At 34.1% G+C, this 19,621-nt stretch overlaps 1 protein-coding gene across 1 annotated transcript in view; it reads left to right on the plus strand.

The window, feature by feature from the left end:
* The window catches only part of LOC121421810, a 45,667-nt gene that overhangs the window by 1,389 nt on the left and 24,657 nt on the right, over positions 1 to 19,621 (plus strand). The window contains exons 3-24 of the mRNA XM_041616610.1: positions 772 to 945; positions 2,964 to 3,137; positions 4,053 to 4,226; positions 4,590 to 4,763; positions 5,142 to 5,315; positions 5,679 to 5,852; positions 6,768 to 6,941; positions 7,858 to 8,031; positions 8,395 to 8,568; positions 8,932 to 9,105; positions 10,019 to 10,192; positions 10,556 to 10,729; positions 11,093 to 11,266; positions 11,641 to 11,814; positions 12,178 to 12,351; positions 12,725 to 12,898; positions 13,812 to 13,985; positions 14,349 to 14,522; positions 14,896 to 15,069; positions 15,982 to 16,155; positions 16,529 to 16,702; positions 17,078 to 17,251. Of these exons, the coding sequence (XP_041472544.1) occupies positions 772 to 945; positions 2,964 to 3,137; positions 4,053 to 4,226; positions 4,590 to 4,763; positions 5,142 to 5,315; positions 5,679 to 5,852; positions 6,768 to 6,941; positions 7,858 to 8,031; positions 8,395 to 8,568; positions 8,932 to 9,105; positions 10,019 to 10,192; positions 10,556 to 10,729; positions 11,093 to 11,266; positions 11,641 to 11,814; positions 12,178 to 12,351; positions 12,725 to 12,898; positions 13,812 to 13,985; positions 14,349 to 14,522; positions 14,896 to 15,069; positions 15,982 to 16,155; positions 16,529 to 16,702; positions 17,078 to 17,251 (3,828 nt within the window). The remainder of the gene's footprint in view (positions 1 to 771; positions 946 to 2,963; positions 3,138 to 4,052; positions 4,227 to 4,589; positions 4,764 to 5,141; positions 5,316 to 5,678; positions 5,853 to 6,767; positions 6,942 to 7,857; positions 8,032 to 8,394; positions 8,569 to 8,931; positions 9,106 to 10,018; positions 10,193 to 10,555; positions 10,730 to 11,092; positions 11,267 to 11,640; positions 11,815 to 12,177; positions 12,352 to 12,724; positions 12,899 to 13,811; positions 13,986 to 14,348; positions 14,523 to 14,895; positions 15,070 to 15,981; positions 16,156 to 16,528; positions 16,703 to 17,077; positions 17,252 to 19,621) is intronic.

Below are 19,621 nucleotides of genomic sequence, written 5' to 3' on the forward strand. Positions count from 1 at the left end.
ATAAGAACTAAGCATTTGTTTGTTTTTGATAATTCAAAGATTAATTACCAAAGGATGCTTTTGCTTTTTTTTGGATTTCATGTTTAGAAATCTTGTAGGATATGGCAATGTTTTAGTTAGAAAACCATTCCTTATCCTAGTATATTTTGCATTACTTGACTTGATTATAATTCAGTTTCTTAACATTGATTGTAATCCATTAAACCAGGTATCCCATTTTTCCCCTTTATACAGAAATCTGTGACTTACTAGAAATTCCTTTCTCAAATCATACAATGAATGATACGTTGGAGCATGATGCAAGTATCGTTGTAGCTTGTGACATGGGCTACTCTACTGGTATGGGCATTCTAACAGAGCTCTTGTGTAATGATGGGACTCTTTCTCCATGTCCTCCTGTCTGTTATGGTAAGATCCTTTCTATCTTGAATAAAGTTGCCAAATCAAAAGGAACAAGATTTGTTTGGAAAATGTCAATCTGAAAGCTATTTTCCTTTGTGGAATATGTGCCAATATTTTATCATTACTTCTGATTGTATAACTGAAGATATGAGCAGTTGTTTGTTTTGTATTTTTTAAGGATTTATAATCAAAAGATGATTTTTAAGGTGTTTTTTATCATTATAATTGTTGTAGGTTGTGGCAATGTTTTATTTAGAAAACCATGCCTTATACTGGTTTTTTAGCATTACTTGACTTGATGATAATTCAATTTATCAACGTTGATTCTAATTTATTAAGCCAGGTATCCCATTTTTCCCCTTTATACAGAAAACTGTGACTTACTAGAAATTCCTTTCTCAAATCATACAATGAATGATACGTTGGAGCATGATGCAAGTATCGTTGTAGCTTGTGACATGGGCTACTCTACTGGTATGGGCATTGTAACAGAGCTCTTGTGTAATGATGGGACTCTTTCTCCATCTCCTCCTGTCTGTTATGGTAAGATCCTTTCAATCTTGAATAAATCTGCCAAATCAGAAGAACAAGATTTGTTTAGAAAATGTCAATCTGCAAACCACATGTATTTTGCATTGTAGGATGTGCCATTTTGTCTGCATGAGTTCTGATTGTATTAAACGACATAAGAACTAAGCATTTGTTTGTTTTTGATATTTCAAAGATTAATTACCAAAGGATGCTTTTGCTTTTTTTTTGGATTTCATGTTTAGAAATCTTGTAGGATATGGCAATGTTTTAGTTAGAAAACCATTCCTTATCCTAGTATATTTTGCATTACTTGACTTGATTATAATTCAGTTTCTTAACATTGATTGTAATCCATTAAACCAGGTATCCCATTTTTCCCCTTTATACAGAAATCTGTGACTTACTAGAAATTCCTTTCTCAAATCATACAATGAATGATACGTTGGAGCATGATGCAAGTATCGTTGTAGCTTGTGACATGGGCTACTCTACTGGTATGGGCATTCTAACAGAGCTCTTGTGTAATGATGGGACTCTTTCTCCATCTCCTCCTGTCTGTTATGGTAAGATCCTTTCAATCTTGAATAAAGTTGCCAAATCAAAAGGAACAAGATTTGTTTGGAAAATGTCAATCTGAAAGCTATTTTCCTTTGTGGAATATGTGTCAATATTTTATCATTGCTTCTGATTGTATTAACTGAAGATATGAGCAGTTGTTTGTTTTTTATTTTTTAAGGATTTATAATCAAGAGATGATTTTTAAAGTGTTTTTTATCATTATAATTCTTGTAGGTTGTGGCAATGTTTTATTTAGAAAACAATGCCTTATACTAGTTTTTAGCATTACTTGAATTGATGATAATTCAATTTATCAACGTTGATTCTAATTTATTAAGCCAGGTATCCCATTTTTCCCCTTTATACAGAAATCTGTGACTTACTAGAAATTCCTTTCTCAAATCATACAATAAATGATACGTTGGAGCATGATGCAAGTATCGTTGTAGCTTGTGACATGGGCTACTCTACTGGTATTGGCATTCTAACAGAGCTCTTGTGTAATGATGGGACTCTTTCTCCATCTCCTCCTGTCTGTTATGGTAAGATCCTTTCAATCTTGAATAAAGCTGCCAAATCAGAAGAACAAGATTTGTTTAGAAAATGTCAATCTGCAAACCACATGTATTTTGCATTGTAGGATGTGCCATTTTTGTCTGCATGAGTTCTGATTGTATTAAACGACATAAGAACGAAGCATTTGTTTGTTTTTGATATTTCAAAGATTAATTACCAAAGGATTCTTTGCTTTTTTTTTGGATTTCATGTTTAGAAATCTTGTAGGATATGGCAATGTTTTAGTTAGAAAACCATTCCTTATCCTAGTATATTTTGCATTACTTGACTTGATTATAATTCAGTTTCTTAACATTGATTGTAATCTATTAACCCAGGTATCCCATTTTTCCCCTTTATACAGAAATCTGTGACTTACTAGAAATTCCGTTCTCAAATCATACAATGAATGATATGTTGGAGCATGATGCAAGTATCGTTGTAGCTTGTGACATGGGCTACTCTACTGGTATGGGCATTCTAACAGAACTCTTGTGTAATGATGGGACTCTTTCTCCATCTCCTCCTGTCTGTTATGGTAAGATCCTTTCAATCTTGAATAAAGCTGCCAAATCAGAAGAACAAGATTTGTTTAGAAAATGTCAATCTGCAAACCACATGTATTTTGCATTGTAGGATGTGCCATTTTGTCTGCATGAGTTCTGATTGTATTAAACGACATAAGAACTAAGCATTTGTTTGTTTTTGATATTTCAAAGATTAATTACCAAAGGATGCTTTTGCTTTTTTTTTTTGGATTTCATGTTTAGAAATCTTGTAGGATATGGCAATGTTTTATTTAGAAAACCATTCCTTATCCTAGTATATTTTGCATTACTTGACTTGATTATAATTCAGTTTCTTAACATTGATTGTAATCTATTAACCCAGGTATCCCATTTTTCCCCTTTATACAGAAAACTGTGACTTACTAGAAATTCCTTTCTCAAATCATACAATAAATGATACGTTGGAGCATGATGCAAGTATCGTTGTAGCTTGTGACATGGGCTACTCTACTGGTATGGGCATTCTAACAGAGCTCTTGTGTAATGATGGGACTCTTTCGCCACCTCCCCCTGTCTGTTATGGTAAGATCCTTTCTATCTTGAATAAAGTTGCCAAATCAAAAGGAACAAGATTTGTTTGGAAAATGTCAATCTGAAAGCTATTTTGCCTTGTGGAATATGTGCCAATATTTTATCATTACTTCTGATTGTATTAACTGAAGATATGAGCAGTTGTTTGTTTTTTATTTTTTAAGGATTTATAATCAAAATGTGATTTTTAAGGAGTTTTTTATTATTATGATTCTTGTAGGTTGTGGCAATGTTTTATTTAGAAAACAATGCCTTATACTAGTTTTTAGCATTACTTGACTTGATGATAATTCAATTTATCAACGTTGATTCTAATTTATTAAGCCAGGTATCCCATTTTTCCCCTTTATACAGAAAACTGTGACTTACTAGAAATTCCTTTCTCAAATCATACAATGAATGATACGTTGGAGCATGATGCAAGTATCGTTGTAGCTTGTGACATGGGCTACTCTACTGGTATGGGCATTGTAACAGAGCTCTTGTGTAATGATGGGACTCTTTCTCCATCTCCTCCTGTCTGTTATGGTAAGATCCTTTCAATCTTGAATAAATCTGCCAAATCAGAAGAACAAGATTTGTTTAGAAAATGTCAATCTGCAAACCACATTATTTTGCTTTGTAGGATGTGCCATTTTGTCTGCATGAGTTCTAATTGTATTAAACGACATAAGAACTAAGCATTTGTTTGTTTTTGATATTTCAAAGATTAATTACCAAAGGATGCTTTTGCTTTTTTTTTTTGGATTTCATGTTTAGAAATCTTGTAGGATATGGCAATGTTTTAGTTAGAAAACCATTCCTTATCCTAGTATATTTTGCATTACTTGACTTGATTATAATTCAGTTTCTTAACATTGATTGTAATCTATTAAACCAGGTATCCCATTTTTCCCCTTTATACAGAAATCTGTGACTTACTAGAAATTCCTTTCTCAAATCATACAATGAATGATACGTTGGAGCATGATGCAAGTATCGTTGTAGCTTGTGACATGGGCTACTCTACTGGTATGGGCATTCTAACAGAGCTCTTGTGTAATGATGGGACTCTTTCGCCACCTCCCCCTGTCTGTTATGGTAAGATCCCTTCTATCTTGAATAAAGTTGCCAAATCAAAAGGAACAAGATTTGTTTGGAAAATGTCAATCTGAAAGCTATTTTGCCTTGTGGAATATGTGCCAATATTTTATCATTACTTCTGATTGTATTAACTGAAGATATGAGCAGTTGATTGTTTTGTATTTTTTAAGGATTTATAATCAAGAGATGATTTTTAAAGTGTTTTTTATCAGTATAATTCTTGTAGGTTGTGGCAATGTTTTATTTAGAAAACAATGCCTTATACTAGTTTTTAGCATTACTTGACTTGATGATAATTCAATTTATCAACGTTGATTCTAATTTATTAAGCCAGGTATCCCATTTTTCCCCTTTATACAGAAATCTGTGACTTACTAGAAATTCCTTTCTCAAATCATACAATGAATGATACGTTGGAGCATGATGCAAGTATCGTTGTAGCTTGTGACATGGGCTACTCTACTGGTATGGGCATTGTAACAGAGCTCTTGTGTAATGATGGGACTCTTTCTCCATCTCCTCCTGTCTGTTATGGTAAGATCCTTTCAATCTTGAATAAATCTGCCAAATCAGAAGAACAAGATTTGTTTAGAAAATGTCAATCTGCAAACCACATGTATTTTGCTTTGTAGGATGTGCCATTTTGTCTGCATGAGTTCTGATTGTATTAAATGACATAAGAACTAAGCATTTGTTTGTTTTTGATATTTCAAAGATTAATTACCAAAGGATGCTTTTGCTTTTTTTTTTGGATTTCATGTTTAGAAATCTTGTAGGATATGGCAATGTTTTAGTTAGAAAACCATTCCTTATCCTAGTATATTTTGCATTACTTGACTTGATTATAATTCAGTTTCTTAACATTGATTGTAATCTATTAACCCAGGTATCCCATTTTTCCCCTTTATACAGAAATCTGTGACTTACTAGAAATTCCTTTCTCAAATCATACAATGAATGATACGTTGGAGCATGATGCAAGTATCGTTGTAGCTTGTGACATGGGCTACTCTACTGGTATGGGCATTGTAACAGAGCTCTTGTGTAATGATGGGACTCTTTCTCCATCTCCTCCTGTCTGTTATGGTAAGATCCTTTCAATCTTGAATAAAGTTGCCAAATCAAAAGGAACAAGATTTGTTTGGAAAATGTCAATCTGAAAGCTATTTTCCTTTGTGGAATATGTGCCAATATTATATCATTGCTTTTGATTGTATTAACTGAAGATATTAGCAGTTGTTTGTTTTTTATTTTTTAAGGATTTATAATCAAAATGTGATTTTTAAGGAGTTTTTTATTATTATGATTCTTGTAGGTTGTGGCAATGTTTTATTTAGAAAACAATGCCTTATACTAGTTTTTAGCATTACTTGACTTGATGATAATTCAATTTATCAACGTTGATTCTAATTTATTAAGCCAGGTATCCCATTTTTCCCCTTTATACAGAAAACTGTGACTTACTAGAAATTCCTTTCTCAAATCATACAATGAATGATACGTTGGAGCATGATGCAAGTATCGTTGTAGCTTGTGACATGGGCTACTCTACTGGTATGGGCATTGTAACAGAGCTCTTGTGTAATGATGGGACTCTTTCTCCATCTCCTCCTGTCTGTTATGGTAAGATCCTTTCAATCTTGAATAAAGCTGCCAAATCAGAAGAACAAGATTTGTTTAGAAAATGTCAATCTGCAAACCACATGTATTTTGCTTTGTAGGATGTGCCATTTTGTCTGCATGAGTTCTGATTGTATTAAACGACATGAGAACTAAGCATTTGTTTGTTTTTGATATTTCAAAGATTAATTACCAAAGGATGCTTTTGCTTTTTTTTTTGGATTTCATGTTTAGAAATCTTGTAGGATATGGCAATGTTTTAGTTAGAAAACCATTCCTTATCCTAGTATATTATGCATTACTTGACTTGATTATAATTCAGTTTCTTAACATTGATTGTAATCTATTAAACCAGGTATCCCATTTTTCCCCTTTATACAGAAATCTGTGACTTACTAGAAATCCCTTTCTCAAATCATACAATGAATGATACGTTGGAGCATGATGCAAGTATTGTTGTAGCTTGTGACATGGGCTACTCTACTGGTATGGGCATTCTAACAGAGCTCTTGTGTAATGATGGGACTCTTTCGGCACCTCCCCCTGTCTGTTATGGTAAGATCCTTTCTATCTTGAATAAAGTTGCCAAATCAAAAGGAACAAGATTTGTTTGGAAAATGTCAATCTGAAAGCTATTTTGCCTTGTGGAATATGTGCCAATATTTTATCATTACTTCTGATTGTATTAACTGAAGATATGAGCAGTTGTTTGTTTTGTATTTTTTAAGGATTTATAATCAAGAGATGATTTTTAAAGTGTTTTTTATCATTATAATTCTTGTAGGTTGTGGCAATGTTTTATTTAGAAAACAATGCCTTATACTAGTTTTTAGCATTACTTGACTTGATGATAATTCAATTTATCAACGTTGATTCTAATTTATTAAGCCAGGTATCCCATTTTTCCCCTTTATACAGAAAACTGTGACTTACTAGAAATTCCTTTCTCAAATCATACAATAAATGATACGTTGGAGCATGATGCAAGTATCGTTGTAGCTTGTGACATGGGCTACTCTACTGGTATGGGCATTCTAACGGAACTCTTGTGTAATGATGGGACTCTTTCTCCATCTCCTCCTGTCTGTTATGGTAAGATCCTTTCAATCTTGAATAAAGCTGCCAAATCAGAAGAACAAGATTTGTTTAGAAAATGTCAATCTGCAAACCACATTTATTTTGCATTGTAGGATGTGCCATTTTGTCTGCATGAGTTCTGATTGTATTAAATGACATAAGAACTAAGCATTTGTTTGCTTTCGATATTTTAAAGATTAATTACCAAAGGATGCTTTCTCTTTTTTTGGATTTCATATTTAGAAATCCTGTAGGATATATGGCAATGTTTTAGTTAGAAAACCATTCCTTATCCTTTACCCTTTTTACACAGGCAAAAATTTCCTTAACCCCGTACTATAGGTGGGGCTAAATTGCCATTTAGCCCCACCTATAGTACGGGGTTAAGCTGAGCCCACTTTCTTTTTACACAGCATATTTGCAAAGTGGGCTAACCCGACCTTTAGTGCGGGATTATTTGGCCCTGCAAAAAAGCAGGGTTATCCCAGCAATTGCGGTGCTGAGAGCGATAGTATGGGGTTAAGATCGCTAGTTTGAAACGAAAGTAGGCTAAGCTTAACCCCGTACTATAGGTGGGGCTAAAAGGCAATTTAGCCCCACCTATAGTACGGGGTTAAGGAAAATTTACCGTGTGTAAAAAGGATTCAAGTGAAGTGCTTGTAGTAAGAATGATCGACAAGAACCACTAGTCCAGGGTTAGCGAGTTTCGTGTGTGAAAAGCAAGCATTCCTTATCCGGGGTCAGCAATAACAGTTTGGCATGTGTGAAAAGGAAAAAAATAGTATGGGGTTAGCGATAGTCCAGGGCTAAGAAAATCCTGTGTAAAAGGGGTACTAGTTTATTTAGCATTAGTTGACTTGATTATAATTCAATTTCTTAACATCAATTATAATCTATTAACCCAGGTATCCCATTTTTCCCCTTTATACAGAAAACTGTGACTTACTAGAAATTCCTTTCTCAAATCATACAATAAATGATACGTTGGAGCATGATGCAAGTATCGTTGTAGCTTGTGACATGGGCTACTCTACTGGTATGGGCATTGTAACAGAGCTCTTGTGTAATGATGGGACTCTTTCTCCATCTCCTCCTGTCTGTTATGGTAAGATCCTTTCAATCTTGAATAAAGTTGCCAAATCAAAAGGAACAAGATTTGTTTGGAAAATGTTAATCTGAAAGCTATTTTGCCTTGTGGAATATGTGCCAATATTTTATCATTACTTCTGATTGTATTAACTGAAGATATGAGCAGTTGTTTGTTTTTTATTTTTTAAGGATTTATAATCAAAATGTGATTTTTAAGGAGTTTTTTATTATTATGATTCTTGTAGGTTGTGGCAATGTTTTATTTAGAAAACAATGCCTTATACTAGTTTTTAGCATTACTTGACTTGATGATAATTCAATTTATCAACGTTGATTCTAATTTATTAAGCCAGGTATCCCATTTTTCCCCTTTATACAGAAAACTGTGACTTACTAGAAATTCCTTTCTCAAATCATACAATGAATGATACGTTGGAGCATGATGCAAGTATCGTTGTAGCTTGTGACATGGGCTACTCTACTGGTATGGGCATTGTAACAGAGCTCTTGTGTAATGATGGGACTCTTTCTCCACCTCCTCCTGTCTGTTATGGTAAGATCCTTTCAATCTTGAATAAAGTTGCCAAATCAAAAGGAACAAGATTTGTTTGGAAAATGTCAATCTGAAAGCTATTTTGCTTTGTGGAATATGTGCCAATATTATATCATTGCTTTTGATTGTATTAACTGAAGATATGAGCAGTTGTTTGTTTTGTATTTTTTAAGGATTTATAATCAAGAGATGATTTTTAAAGTGTTTTTTATCATTATAATTCTTGTAGGTTGTGGCAATGTTTTATTTATAAAACAATGCCTTATACTAGTTTTTAGCATTACTTGACTTGATGATAATTCAATTTATCAACGTTGATTCTAATTTATTAAGCCAGGTATCCCATTTTTCCCCTTTATACAGAAAACTGTGACTTACTAGAAATTCCTTTCTCAAATCATACAATGAATGATACGTTGGAGCATGATGCAAGTTTCATTGTAGCTTGTGACATGGGCTACTCTACTGGTATGGGCATTGTAACAGAGCTCTTGTGTAATGATGGGACTCTTTCTCCATCTCCTCCTGTCTGTTATGGTAAGATCCTTTCAATCTTGAATAAAGCTGCCAAATCAGAAGAACAAGATTTGTTTAGAAAATGTCAATCTGCAAACCACATGTATTTTGCTTTGTAGGATGTGCCATTTTGTCTGCATGAGTTCTGATTGTATTAAATGACATAAGAACTAAGCATTTGTTTGCTTTCGATATTTTAAAGATTAATTACCAAAGGATGCTTTCTCTTTTTTTGGATTTCATATTTAGAAATCCTGTAGGATATATGGCAATGTTTTAGTTAGAAAACCATTCCTTATCCTTTACCCTTTTTACACAGGCAAAAATTTCCTTAACCCCGTACTATAGGTGGGGCTAAATTGCCATTTAGCCCCACCTATAGTACGGGGTTAAGCTGTGCCCACTTTCTTTTTACACAGCATATTTGCAAAGTGGGCTAACCCGACCTTTAGTGCGGGATTTGGCCCTGCAAAAAAGCAGGGTTATCCCAGCAATTGCGGTGCTGAGAGCGATAGTATGGGGTTAAGATCGCTAGTTTGAAACGAAAGTAGGCTAAGCTTCTCCCCGTACTATAGGTGGGGCTAAAAGGCAATTTAGCCCCACCTATAGTACGGGGTTAAGGAAAATTTACCGTGTGTAAAAAGGATTCAAGTGAAGTGCTTGTAGTAAGAATGATCGACAAGAACCACTAGTCCGGGGTTAGCGAGTTTCGTGTGTGAAAAGCAAGCATTCCTTATCCGGGGTCAGCAATAACAGTTTGGCATGTGTGAAAAGGAAAAAAATAGTACGGGGTTAGCGATAGTCCAGGGCTAAGAAAATCCTGTGTAAAAGGGGTACTAGTTTATTTAGCATTAGTTGACTTGATTATAATTCAATTTCTTAACATCAATTATAATCTATTAACCCAGGTATCCCATTTTTTCCCTTTATACAGAAAACTGTGACTTACTAGAAATTCCTTTCTCAAATCATACAATAAATGATACGTTGGAGCATGATGCAAGTATCGTTGTAGCTTGTGACATGGGCTACTCTACTGGTATGGGCATTGTAACAGAGCTCTTGTGTAATGATGGGACTCTTTCTCCATCTCCTCCTGTCTGTTATGGTAAGATCCTTTCTATCTTGAATAAAGTTGCCAAATCAAAAGGAACAAGATTTGTTTGGAAAATATTAATCTGAAAGCTATTTTGCCTTGTGGAATATGTGCCAATATTTTATCATTACTTCTGATTGTATTAACTGAAGATATGAGCAGTTATTTGTTTTATATTTTTTAAGGATTTATAATCAAAAGATGATTTTTAAGGTGTTTTTTATCATTATAATTGTTGTAGGTTGTGGCAATGTTTTATTTAGAAAACAATGCCTTATACTAGTTTTTAGCATTACTTGACTTGATGATAATTCAATTTATCAACGTTGATTCTAATTTATTAAGCCAGGTATCCCATTTTTCCCCTTTATACAGAAAACTGTGACTTACTAGAAATTCCTTTCTCAAATCATACAATAAATGATACGTTGGAGCATGATGCAAGTATCGTTGTAGCTTGTGACATGGGCTACTCTACTGGTATGGGCATTGTAACAGAGCTCTTGTGTAATGATGGGACTCTTTCTCCATCTCCTCCTGTCTGTTATGGTAAGATCCTTTCAATCTTGAATAAAGTTGCCAAATCAAAAGGAACAAGATTTGTTTGGAAAATGTCAATCTGAAAGCTATTTTCCTTTGTGGAATATGTGCCAATATTATATCATTGCTTTTGATTGTATTAACTGAAGATATGAGCAGTTGTTTGTTTTTTATTTTTTAAGGATTTATAATCAAAATGTGATTTTTAAGGAGTTTTTTATTATTATGATTCTTGTAGGTTGTGGCAATGTTTTATTTAGAAAACAATGCCTTATACTAGTTTTTAGCATTACTTGACTTGATGATAATTCAATTTATCAACGTTGATTCTAATTTATTAAGCCAGGTATCCCATTTTTCCCCTTTATACAGAAAACTGTGACTTACTAGAAATTCCTTTCTCAAATCATACAATAAATGATACGTTGGAGCATGATGCAAGTATCGTTGTAGCTTGTGACATGGGCTACTCTACTGGTATGGGCATTGTAACAGAGCTCTTGTGTAATGATGGGACTCTTTCTCCATCTCCTCCTGTCTGTTATGGTAAGATCCTTTCAATCTTGAATAAAGCTGCCAAATCAAAAGAACAAGATTTGTTTAGAAAATGTGAATCTCCAAACCACATGTATTTTGCTTTATAGGATGTGCCATTTTCTCTGCATGAATTCTAATTGTATTAAATGACATAAGAACCAAGCATTTGTTTGTTTTCGATATTTTACAGATTAATTACCAAAGGATGCTTGCTCTTTTTTGTATTTCATTTTTAGAAATCTTGTAGGATATGGCAATGCTTTAGTTAGAAAACCTTTCCTTATCCTAGTTTATTTAGCATTACTTGACTTAATTATAATTCAATTTCTTAACATTGATTGTAATCTATTAACCCAGGTATCCAATTTTTCCCCTTTATACAGAAAACTGTGACTTACTAGAAATTCCTTTCTCAAATCATACAATAAATGATACGTTGGAGCATGATGCAAGTATCGTTGTAGCTTGTGACATGGGCTACTCTACTGGTATGGGCATTGTAACAGAGCTCTTGTGTAATGATGGGACTCTTTCTCCATCTCCTCCTGTCTGTTATGGTAAGATCCTTTCAATCTTGAATAAAGTTGCCAAATCAAAAGGAACAAGATTTGTTTGGAAAATGTCAATCTGAAAGCTATTTTCCTTTGTGGAATATGTGCCAATATTATATCATTGCTTTTGATTGTATTAACTGAAGATATGAGCAGTTGTTTGTTTTTTATTTTTTAAGGATTTATAATCAAAATGTGATTTTTAAGGAGTTTTTTATTATTATGATTCTTGTAGGTTGTGGCAATGTTTTATTTAGAAAACAATGCCTTATACTAGTTTTTAGCATTACTTGACTTGATGATAATTCAATTTATCAACGTTGATTCTAATTTATTAAGCCAGGTATCCCATTTTTCCCCTTTATACAGAAAACTGTGACTTACTAGAAATTCCTTTCTCAAATCATACAATAAATGATACGTTGGAGCATGATGCAAGTATCGTTGCAGCTTGTGAAATGGGCTACTCTACTGGTATGGGCATTGTAACAGAGCTCTTGTGTAATGATGGGACTCTTTCTCCATCTCCTCCTGTCTGTTATGGTAAGATCCTTTCAATCTTGAATAAATCTGCCAAATCAGAAGAACAAGATTTGTTTAGAAAATGTCAATCTGCAAACCACATTATTTTGCTTTGTAGGATGTGCCATTTTGTCTGCATGAGTTCTAATTGTATTAAATGACATAAGAACCAAGCATTTGTTTGTTTTCGATATTTTACAGATTAATCACCAAAGGCTGCTTGCTCTTTTTTGGATTTCATATTTAGAAATCTTGTAGGATATGGCAATGTTTTAGTTAGAAAACCATTCCTTATCCTAGTATATTTTACATTACTTGACTTGATTGTAATTCAATTTCTTAACATTGATTGTAATCTATTAACCCAGGTATCCCATTTTTCCCCTTTATACAGAAAACTGTGACTTACTAGAAATTCCTTTCTCAAATCATACAATAAATGATACGTTGGAGCATGATGCAAGTATCGTTGTAGCTTGTGACATGGGCTACTCTACTGGTATGGGCATTGTAACAGAGCTCTTGTGTAATGATGGGACTCTTTTGCCTCCTCCTCCTGTCTGTTATGGTAAGATCCTTTCTATCTTGAATAAAGTTGCCAAATCAACAGGAACAAGATTTGTTTGGAAAATATCACTCTGAAAGCTATTTTGCTTTGTGGAATATGTGCCAATATTTTATCATTGCTTCTGATTGTATTAACTGAAGATATGAGGAGTTGTTTGTTTTTTAGTTTTTAAGGATTTATAATAAAAAGATGATTTTTAAGGTGTTTTTATTATTATAATTCTTGTAGGTTGTGGCAATGTTTTATTTAGAAAACCACGCCTTATACCAGTTTTTTTAGCATTTTTTGACTTGATGATAATTCAATTTATCAACGTTGATTCTAATTTATTAAGCCAGGTATCCCATTTTTCCCCTTTATACAGAAAACTGTGACTTACTAGAAATTCCTTTCTCAAATCATACAATAAATGATACGCTGGAGCATGATGCAAGTATCATTGTAGCTTGCGACATGGGCTACTCTACTGGTATGGGCATTCTAACAGAACTCTTGTGTAATGATGGGACCCTTTCTCCATCTCCTCCTGTCTGTTATGGTAAGATCCTTTCAATCTTGAATAAAGTTGCCAAATCAGAAGAACAAGATTTGTTTAGAAAATGTCAATCTGCAAACCACATGTATTTTGCTTTGTAGTATGTGCCATTTTGTCTGCATGAGTTCTGATTGTATTAAATGACATAAGAACCAAGCATTTGTTTGTTTTTGATATTTCAAAGATTAATTACCAAAGGATGCTTTTGCTTTTTTTGGATTTCATATTTAGAAATCTTGTAGGATATGGCAATGTTTTAGTTAGAAAACCATTCCTTATCCTAGTATATTTTACATTACTTGACTTGATTGTAATTCAATTTCTTAACATTGATTGTAATCTATTAACCCAGGTATCCCATTTTTCCCCTTTATACAGAAAACTGTGACTTACTAGAAATTCCTTTCTCAAATCATACAATAAATGATACGTTGGAGCATGATGCAAGTATCGTTGTAGCTTGTGACATGGGCTACTCTACTGGTATGGGCATTGTAACAGAGCTCTTGTGTAATGATGGGACTCTTTCTCCATCTCCTCCTGTCTGTTATGGTAAGATCCTTTCAATCTTGAATAAAGTTGCCAAATCAAAAGGAACAAGATTTGTTTGGAAAATGTCAATCTGAAAGCTATTTTCCTTTGTGGAATATGTGCCAATATTATATCATTGCTTTTGATTGTATTAACTGAAGATATGAGCAGTTGTTTGTTTTTTATTTTTTAAGGATTTATAATCAAAATGTGATTTTTAAGGAGTTTTTTATTATTATGATTCTTGTAGGTTGTGGCAATGTTTTATTTAGAAAACAATGCCTTATACTAGTTTTTAGCATTACTTGACTTGATGATAATTCAATTTATCAACGTTGATTCTAATTTATTAAGCCAGGTATCCCATTTTTCCCCTTTATACAGAAAACTGTGACTTACTAGAAATTCCTTTCTCAAATCATACAATAAATGATACGTTGGAGCATGATGCAAGTATCGTTGTAGCTTGTGAAATGGGCTACTCTACTGGTATGGGCATTGTAACAGAGCTCTTGTGTAATGATGGGACTCTTTCTCCATCTCCTCCTGTCTGTTATGGTAAGATCCTTTCAATCTTGAATAAATCTGCCAAATCAGAAGAACAAGATTTGTTTAGAAAATGTCAATCTGCAAACCACATTATTTTGCTTTGTAGGATGTGCCATTTTGTCTGCATGAGTTCTAATTGTATTAAATGACATAAGAACCAAGCATTTGTTTGTTTTCGATATTTTACAGATTAATTACCAAAGGATGCTTGCTCTTTTTTGTATTTCATTTTTAGAAATCTTGTAGGATATGGCAATGCTTTAGTTAGAAAACCTTTCCTTATCCTAGTTTATTTAGCATTACTTGACTTGATTATAATTCAATTTCTTAACATTGATTGTAATCTATTAACCCAGGTATCCAATTTTTCCCCTTTATACAGAAAACTGTGACTTACTAGAAATTCCTTTCTCAAATCATACAATAAATGATACGTTGGAGCATGATGCAAGTATCGTTGTAGCTTGTGACATGGGCTACTCTACTGGTATGGGCATTGTAACAGAGCTCTTGTGTAATGATGGGACTCTTTCTCCATCTCCTCCTGTCTGTTATGGTAAGATCCTTTCTATCTTGAATAAAGTTGCCAAATCAACAGGAACAAGATTTGTTTGGAAAATATCACTCTGAAAGCTATTTTGCTTTGTGGAATATGTGCCAATATTTTATCATTGCTTCTGATTGTATTAACTGAAGATATGAGCAGTTGTTTGTTTTTTATTTTTTAAGGATTTATAATAAAAAGATGATTTTTAAGGTGTTTTTATTATTATAATTCTTGTAGGTTGTGGCAATGTTTTATTTAGAAAACCACGCCTTATACCAGTTTTTTTAGCATTTTTTGACTTGATGATAATTCAATTTATCAACGTTGATTCTAATTTATTAAGCCAGGTATCCCATTTTTCCCCTTTATACAGAAAACTGTGACTTACTAGAAATTCCTTTCTCAAATCATACAATAAATGATACGCTGGAGCATGATGCAAGTATCATTGTAGCTTGCGACATGGGCTACTCTACTGGTATGGGCATTCTAACAGAACTCTTGTGTAATGATGGGACCCTTTCTCCATCTCCTCCTGTCTGTTATGGTAAGATCCTTTCAATCTTGAATAAAGCTGCCAAATCAGAAGAACAAGATTTGTTTAGAAAATGTCAATCTGCAAACCACATGTATTTTGCTTTGTAGTATGTGCCATTTTGTCTGCATGAGTTCTGATTGTATTAAATGACATAAGAACCAAGCATTTGTTTGTTTTTGATATTTCAAAGATTAATTACCAAAGGATGCTTTCGCTTTTTTGGATTTCATATTTAGAAATCTTGTAGGATATGGCAATGTTTTAGTTAGAAAACCATTCCTTATCCTAGTATATTTTACATTACTTGACTTGATTGTAATTCAATTTCTTAACATTTATTGTAATCTATTAACCCAGGTATCCCATTTTTCCCCTTTATACAGAAAACTGTGACTTACTAGAAATTCCTTTCTCAAATCATACAATAAATGATACGTTGGAGCATGATGCAAGTATCGTTGTAGCTTGTGACATGGGCTACTCTACTGGTATGGGCATTGTAACAGAGCTCTTGTGTAATGATGGGACTCTTTCTCCATCTCCTCCTGTCTGTTATGGTAAGATCCTTTCAATCTTGAATAAAGCTGCCAAATCAGAAGAACAAGATTTGTTTAGAAAATGTCAATCTGCAAACCACATTATTTTGCTTTGTAGGATGTGCCATTTTGTCTGCATGAGTTCTAATTGTATTAAATGACATAAGAACCAAGCATTTGTTTGTTTTCGATATTTTACAGATTAATTACCAAAGGATGCTTGCTCTTTTTTGTATTTCATTTTTAGAAATCTTGTAGGATATGGCAATGCTTTAGTTAGAAAACCTTTCCTTATCCTAGTTTATTTAGTATTACTTGACTTAATTATAATTCAATTTCTTAACATTGATTGGAATCTATTAACCCAGGTATCCAATTTTTCCCCTTTATACAGAAAACTGTGACTTACTAGAAATTCCTTTCTCAAATCATACAATAAATGATACGTTGGAGCATGATGCAAGTATCGTTGTAGCTTGTGACATGGGCTACTCTACTGGTATGGGCATTGTAACAGAGCTCTTGTGTAATGATGGGACTCTTTCTCCATCTCCTCCTGTCTGTTATGGTAAGATCCTTTCAATCTTGAATAAAGCTGCCAAATCAGAAGAACAAGATTTGTTTAGAAAATGTCAATCTCCAAACCACATGTATTTTGCTTTGTAGTATGTGCCATTTTGTCTGCATGAGTTCTGATTGTATTAAATGACATAAGAACCAAGCATTTGTTTGTTTTTGATATTTCAAAGATTAATTACCAAAGGATGCTTTCGCTTTTTTTGGATTTCATATTTAGAAATCTTGTAGGATATGGCAATGTTTTAGTTAGAAGACCATTCCTTATCCTAGTATATTTTGCATTACTTGACTTGATTGTAATTCAATTTCTTAACATTGATTGTAATCTATTAACCCAGGTATCCCATTTTTCCCCTTTATACAGAAAACTGTGACTTACTAGAAATTCCTTTCTCAAATCATACAATAAATGATACGTTGGAGCATGATGCAAGTATCGTTGTAGCTTGTGACATGGGCTACTCTACTGGTATGGGCATTCTAACAGAGCTCTTGTGTAATGATGGGACTCTTTCTCCACCTCCTCCTGTCTGTTATGGTAAGATCCTTTCTATCTTGAATAAAGTTGCCAAATCAAAAGGAACAAGATTTGTTGGGAAAATATCACTCTGAAAGCTATTTTGCTTTGTGGAATATGTGCAAATATTTTATCATTGCTTCTGATTGTATTAACTGAAGATATGAGCAGTTGTTTGTTTTTTATTTTTTAAGGATTTATAATCAAAAGATGATTTTTAAGGTGTTTTTTATTATTATAATTCTTGTAGGTTGTGGCAATGTTTTATTTAGAAAACCACGCCTTATACTAGTTTTTTAGCATTTTTGACTTGATGATAATTTAATTTATCAACGTTGATTCTTATTTATTAAGCCAGGTATCCCATTTTTCCCCTTTATATAGAAAACTGTGACTTACTAGAAATTCCTTTCTCAAATCATACAATAAATGATACGCTGGAGCATGATGCAAGTATCATTGTAGCTTGCGACATGGGCTACTCTACTGGTATGGGCATTCTAACAGAACTCTTGTGTAATGATGGGACCCTTTCTCCATCTCCTCCTGTCTGCTATGGTAAGATCCTTTCAATCTTGAATAAAGCTGCCAAATCAGAAGAACAAGATTTGTTTAGAAAATGTCAATCTGCAAACCACATGTATTTTGCTTTGTAGGATGTGCCATTTTGTCTGCATGAGTTCTGATTGTATTAAATGACATAAGAACCAAGCATTTGTTTGTTTTTTATATTTCAAAGATTAATTACCAAAGGATGCTTTTGCTTTTTTTGGATTTCCTATTTAGAAATCTTGTAGGATATATGGCAATGTTTTAGTTAGAAAACCATTCCTTATCCTTTACCCTTTTTACACAGGCTAAAATTTCCTTAACCCCGTACTATAGGTGGGGCTAAATTGCCATTTTGCCCCACCTCTAGTACGGGGTTAAGCTGAGCCCACTTTCTTTTTACACAGCATATTTGCAAAGTGGGCTAACCTGACCTTTAGTGCGGGATTATTTGGCCCTGCAAAAAAGCAGGGTTATCCCAGCAATTGCGGTGCTGAGAGCGATAGTACGGGTTAAGATCGCTAGTGTGAAACGAAAGTAGGCTAAGCTTAACCCCGTACTATAAGTGGGGCTAAAAGGCAATTTAGCCCCACCTATAGTACGGGGTTAAGGAAATTTTACCGTGTGTAAAAAGGATACGAGTGAAGTACTTGTAGTAAGAATGATCGACAAGAACCACTAGTCCGGGGTAAGCGAGTTTCGTGTGTGAAAAGCAAGCATTCCTTATCCGGGGTCAGCAATAACAGTTTGGCATGTGTGAAAAGGAAAAAAATAGTACGGGGTTAGCGATAGTCCAGGGCTAAGAAAATCCTGTGTAAAAGGGGTACTAGTTTATTTAGCATTACATGACTTGCGCCATTGTGGATTGCTGCCCTCTGTCGGGCAGTGTTGTATATGTTACACATGCGAATCGTTGTCATCGGCCCTTATCCGGCCAGCTCTGTGTAGAGGTACATTGTCATTAAAATATGAACCATAAAGATTATTGTGATTGACGCCTTTATCATTTAATGGTGTGGTGGCAGCGGTGGGATCAGCCCTGTCATTGTCTGTTTATGATGGCATTTGCTCAAAATAGCAGTCAGTCGGTCGGCCAAAAGTGGTCGTGATAGGTAATCTTTCCGCATTTGTCGGTCTTGGGTCGTACCACTCGCAGTAGCTGTAGTCCCATGTATAGCCTTAGCTATGGCTTTACCCATGAGAGGTTGCACCCTCAACCTCGCCCCCAGGCCCCAACCCGCGGCCGCCCTCACGTAGATTTCTTAAATCACTATAACTTACACATTAATACAAATCAAAAGAATGAAAGAGTGACTGAGAATGCGAATGAATGTAACAGTCTTGATTATGATGATTTTGATGATTATGCTGAGAGTGAGAAGTTGAATGATTGTAGAGATATTTCGGAGATAGAGTCTGAGTTTGATGATGAGCCCATATGGGACAATCCTATTCCTAACAATCATCCTCCCTCAGTTAAGGTTTTACATACTACTAGTAACAACAGTAGGCCAAATGTAAGTCTAGGTCCTATAGGTCTAGTACCAGTAGATCCATATAGTTGCCCTTTATGTTTAGCAGCTAAGCGCCCGAGTCACCACCACATCGGTGACTGTGAATACCTCCCTCAACATGAGAAAAATATCATTGCGCAAGCTCGCCAAGCAGCAAGTATACTAGGATACACTCGAAAACTCACAGTGAATGATTGTTATGAAAAGTATGAGTCTGACAAGAATATGTCAGATTGTGACAGTGATTTAGATTATGATAGTGATTTTGACAATTTGTCAACTATTGATTGTGACAAAGTTCCTGGTAGTGCTCCAACCACAGATCCAG

Source organism: Lytechinus variegatus, chromosome 9 (assembly GCF_018143015.1).
Source record: "Lytechinus variegatus isolate NC3 chromosome 9, Lvar_3.0, whole genome shotgun sequence".
NCBI classification, from domain to species: domain Eukaryota; kingdom Metazoa; phylum Echinodermata; class Echinoidea; order Temnopleuroida; family Toxopneustidae; genus Lytechinus; species Lytechinus variegatus.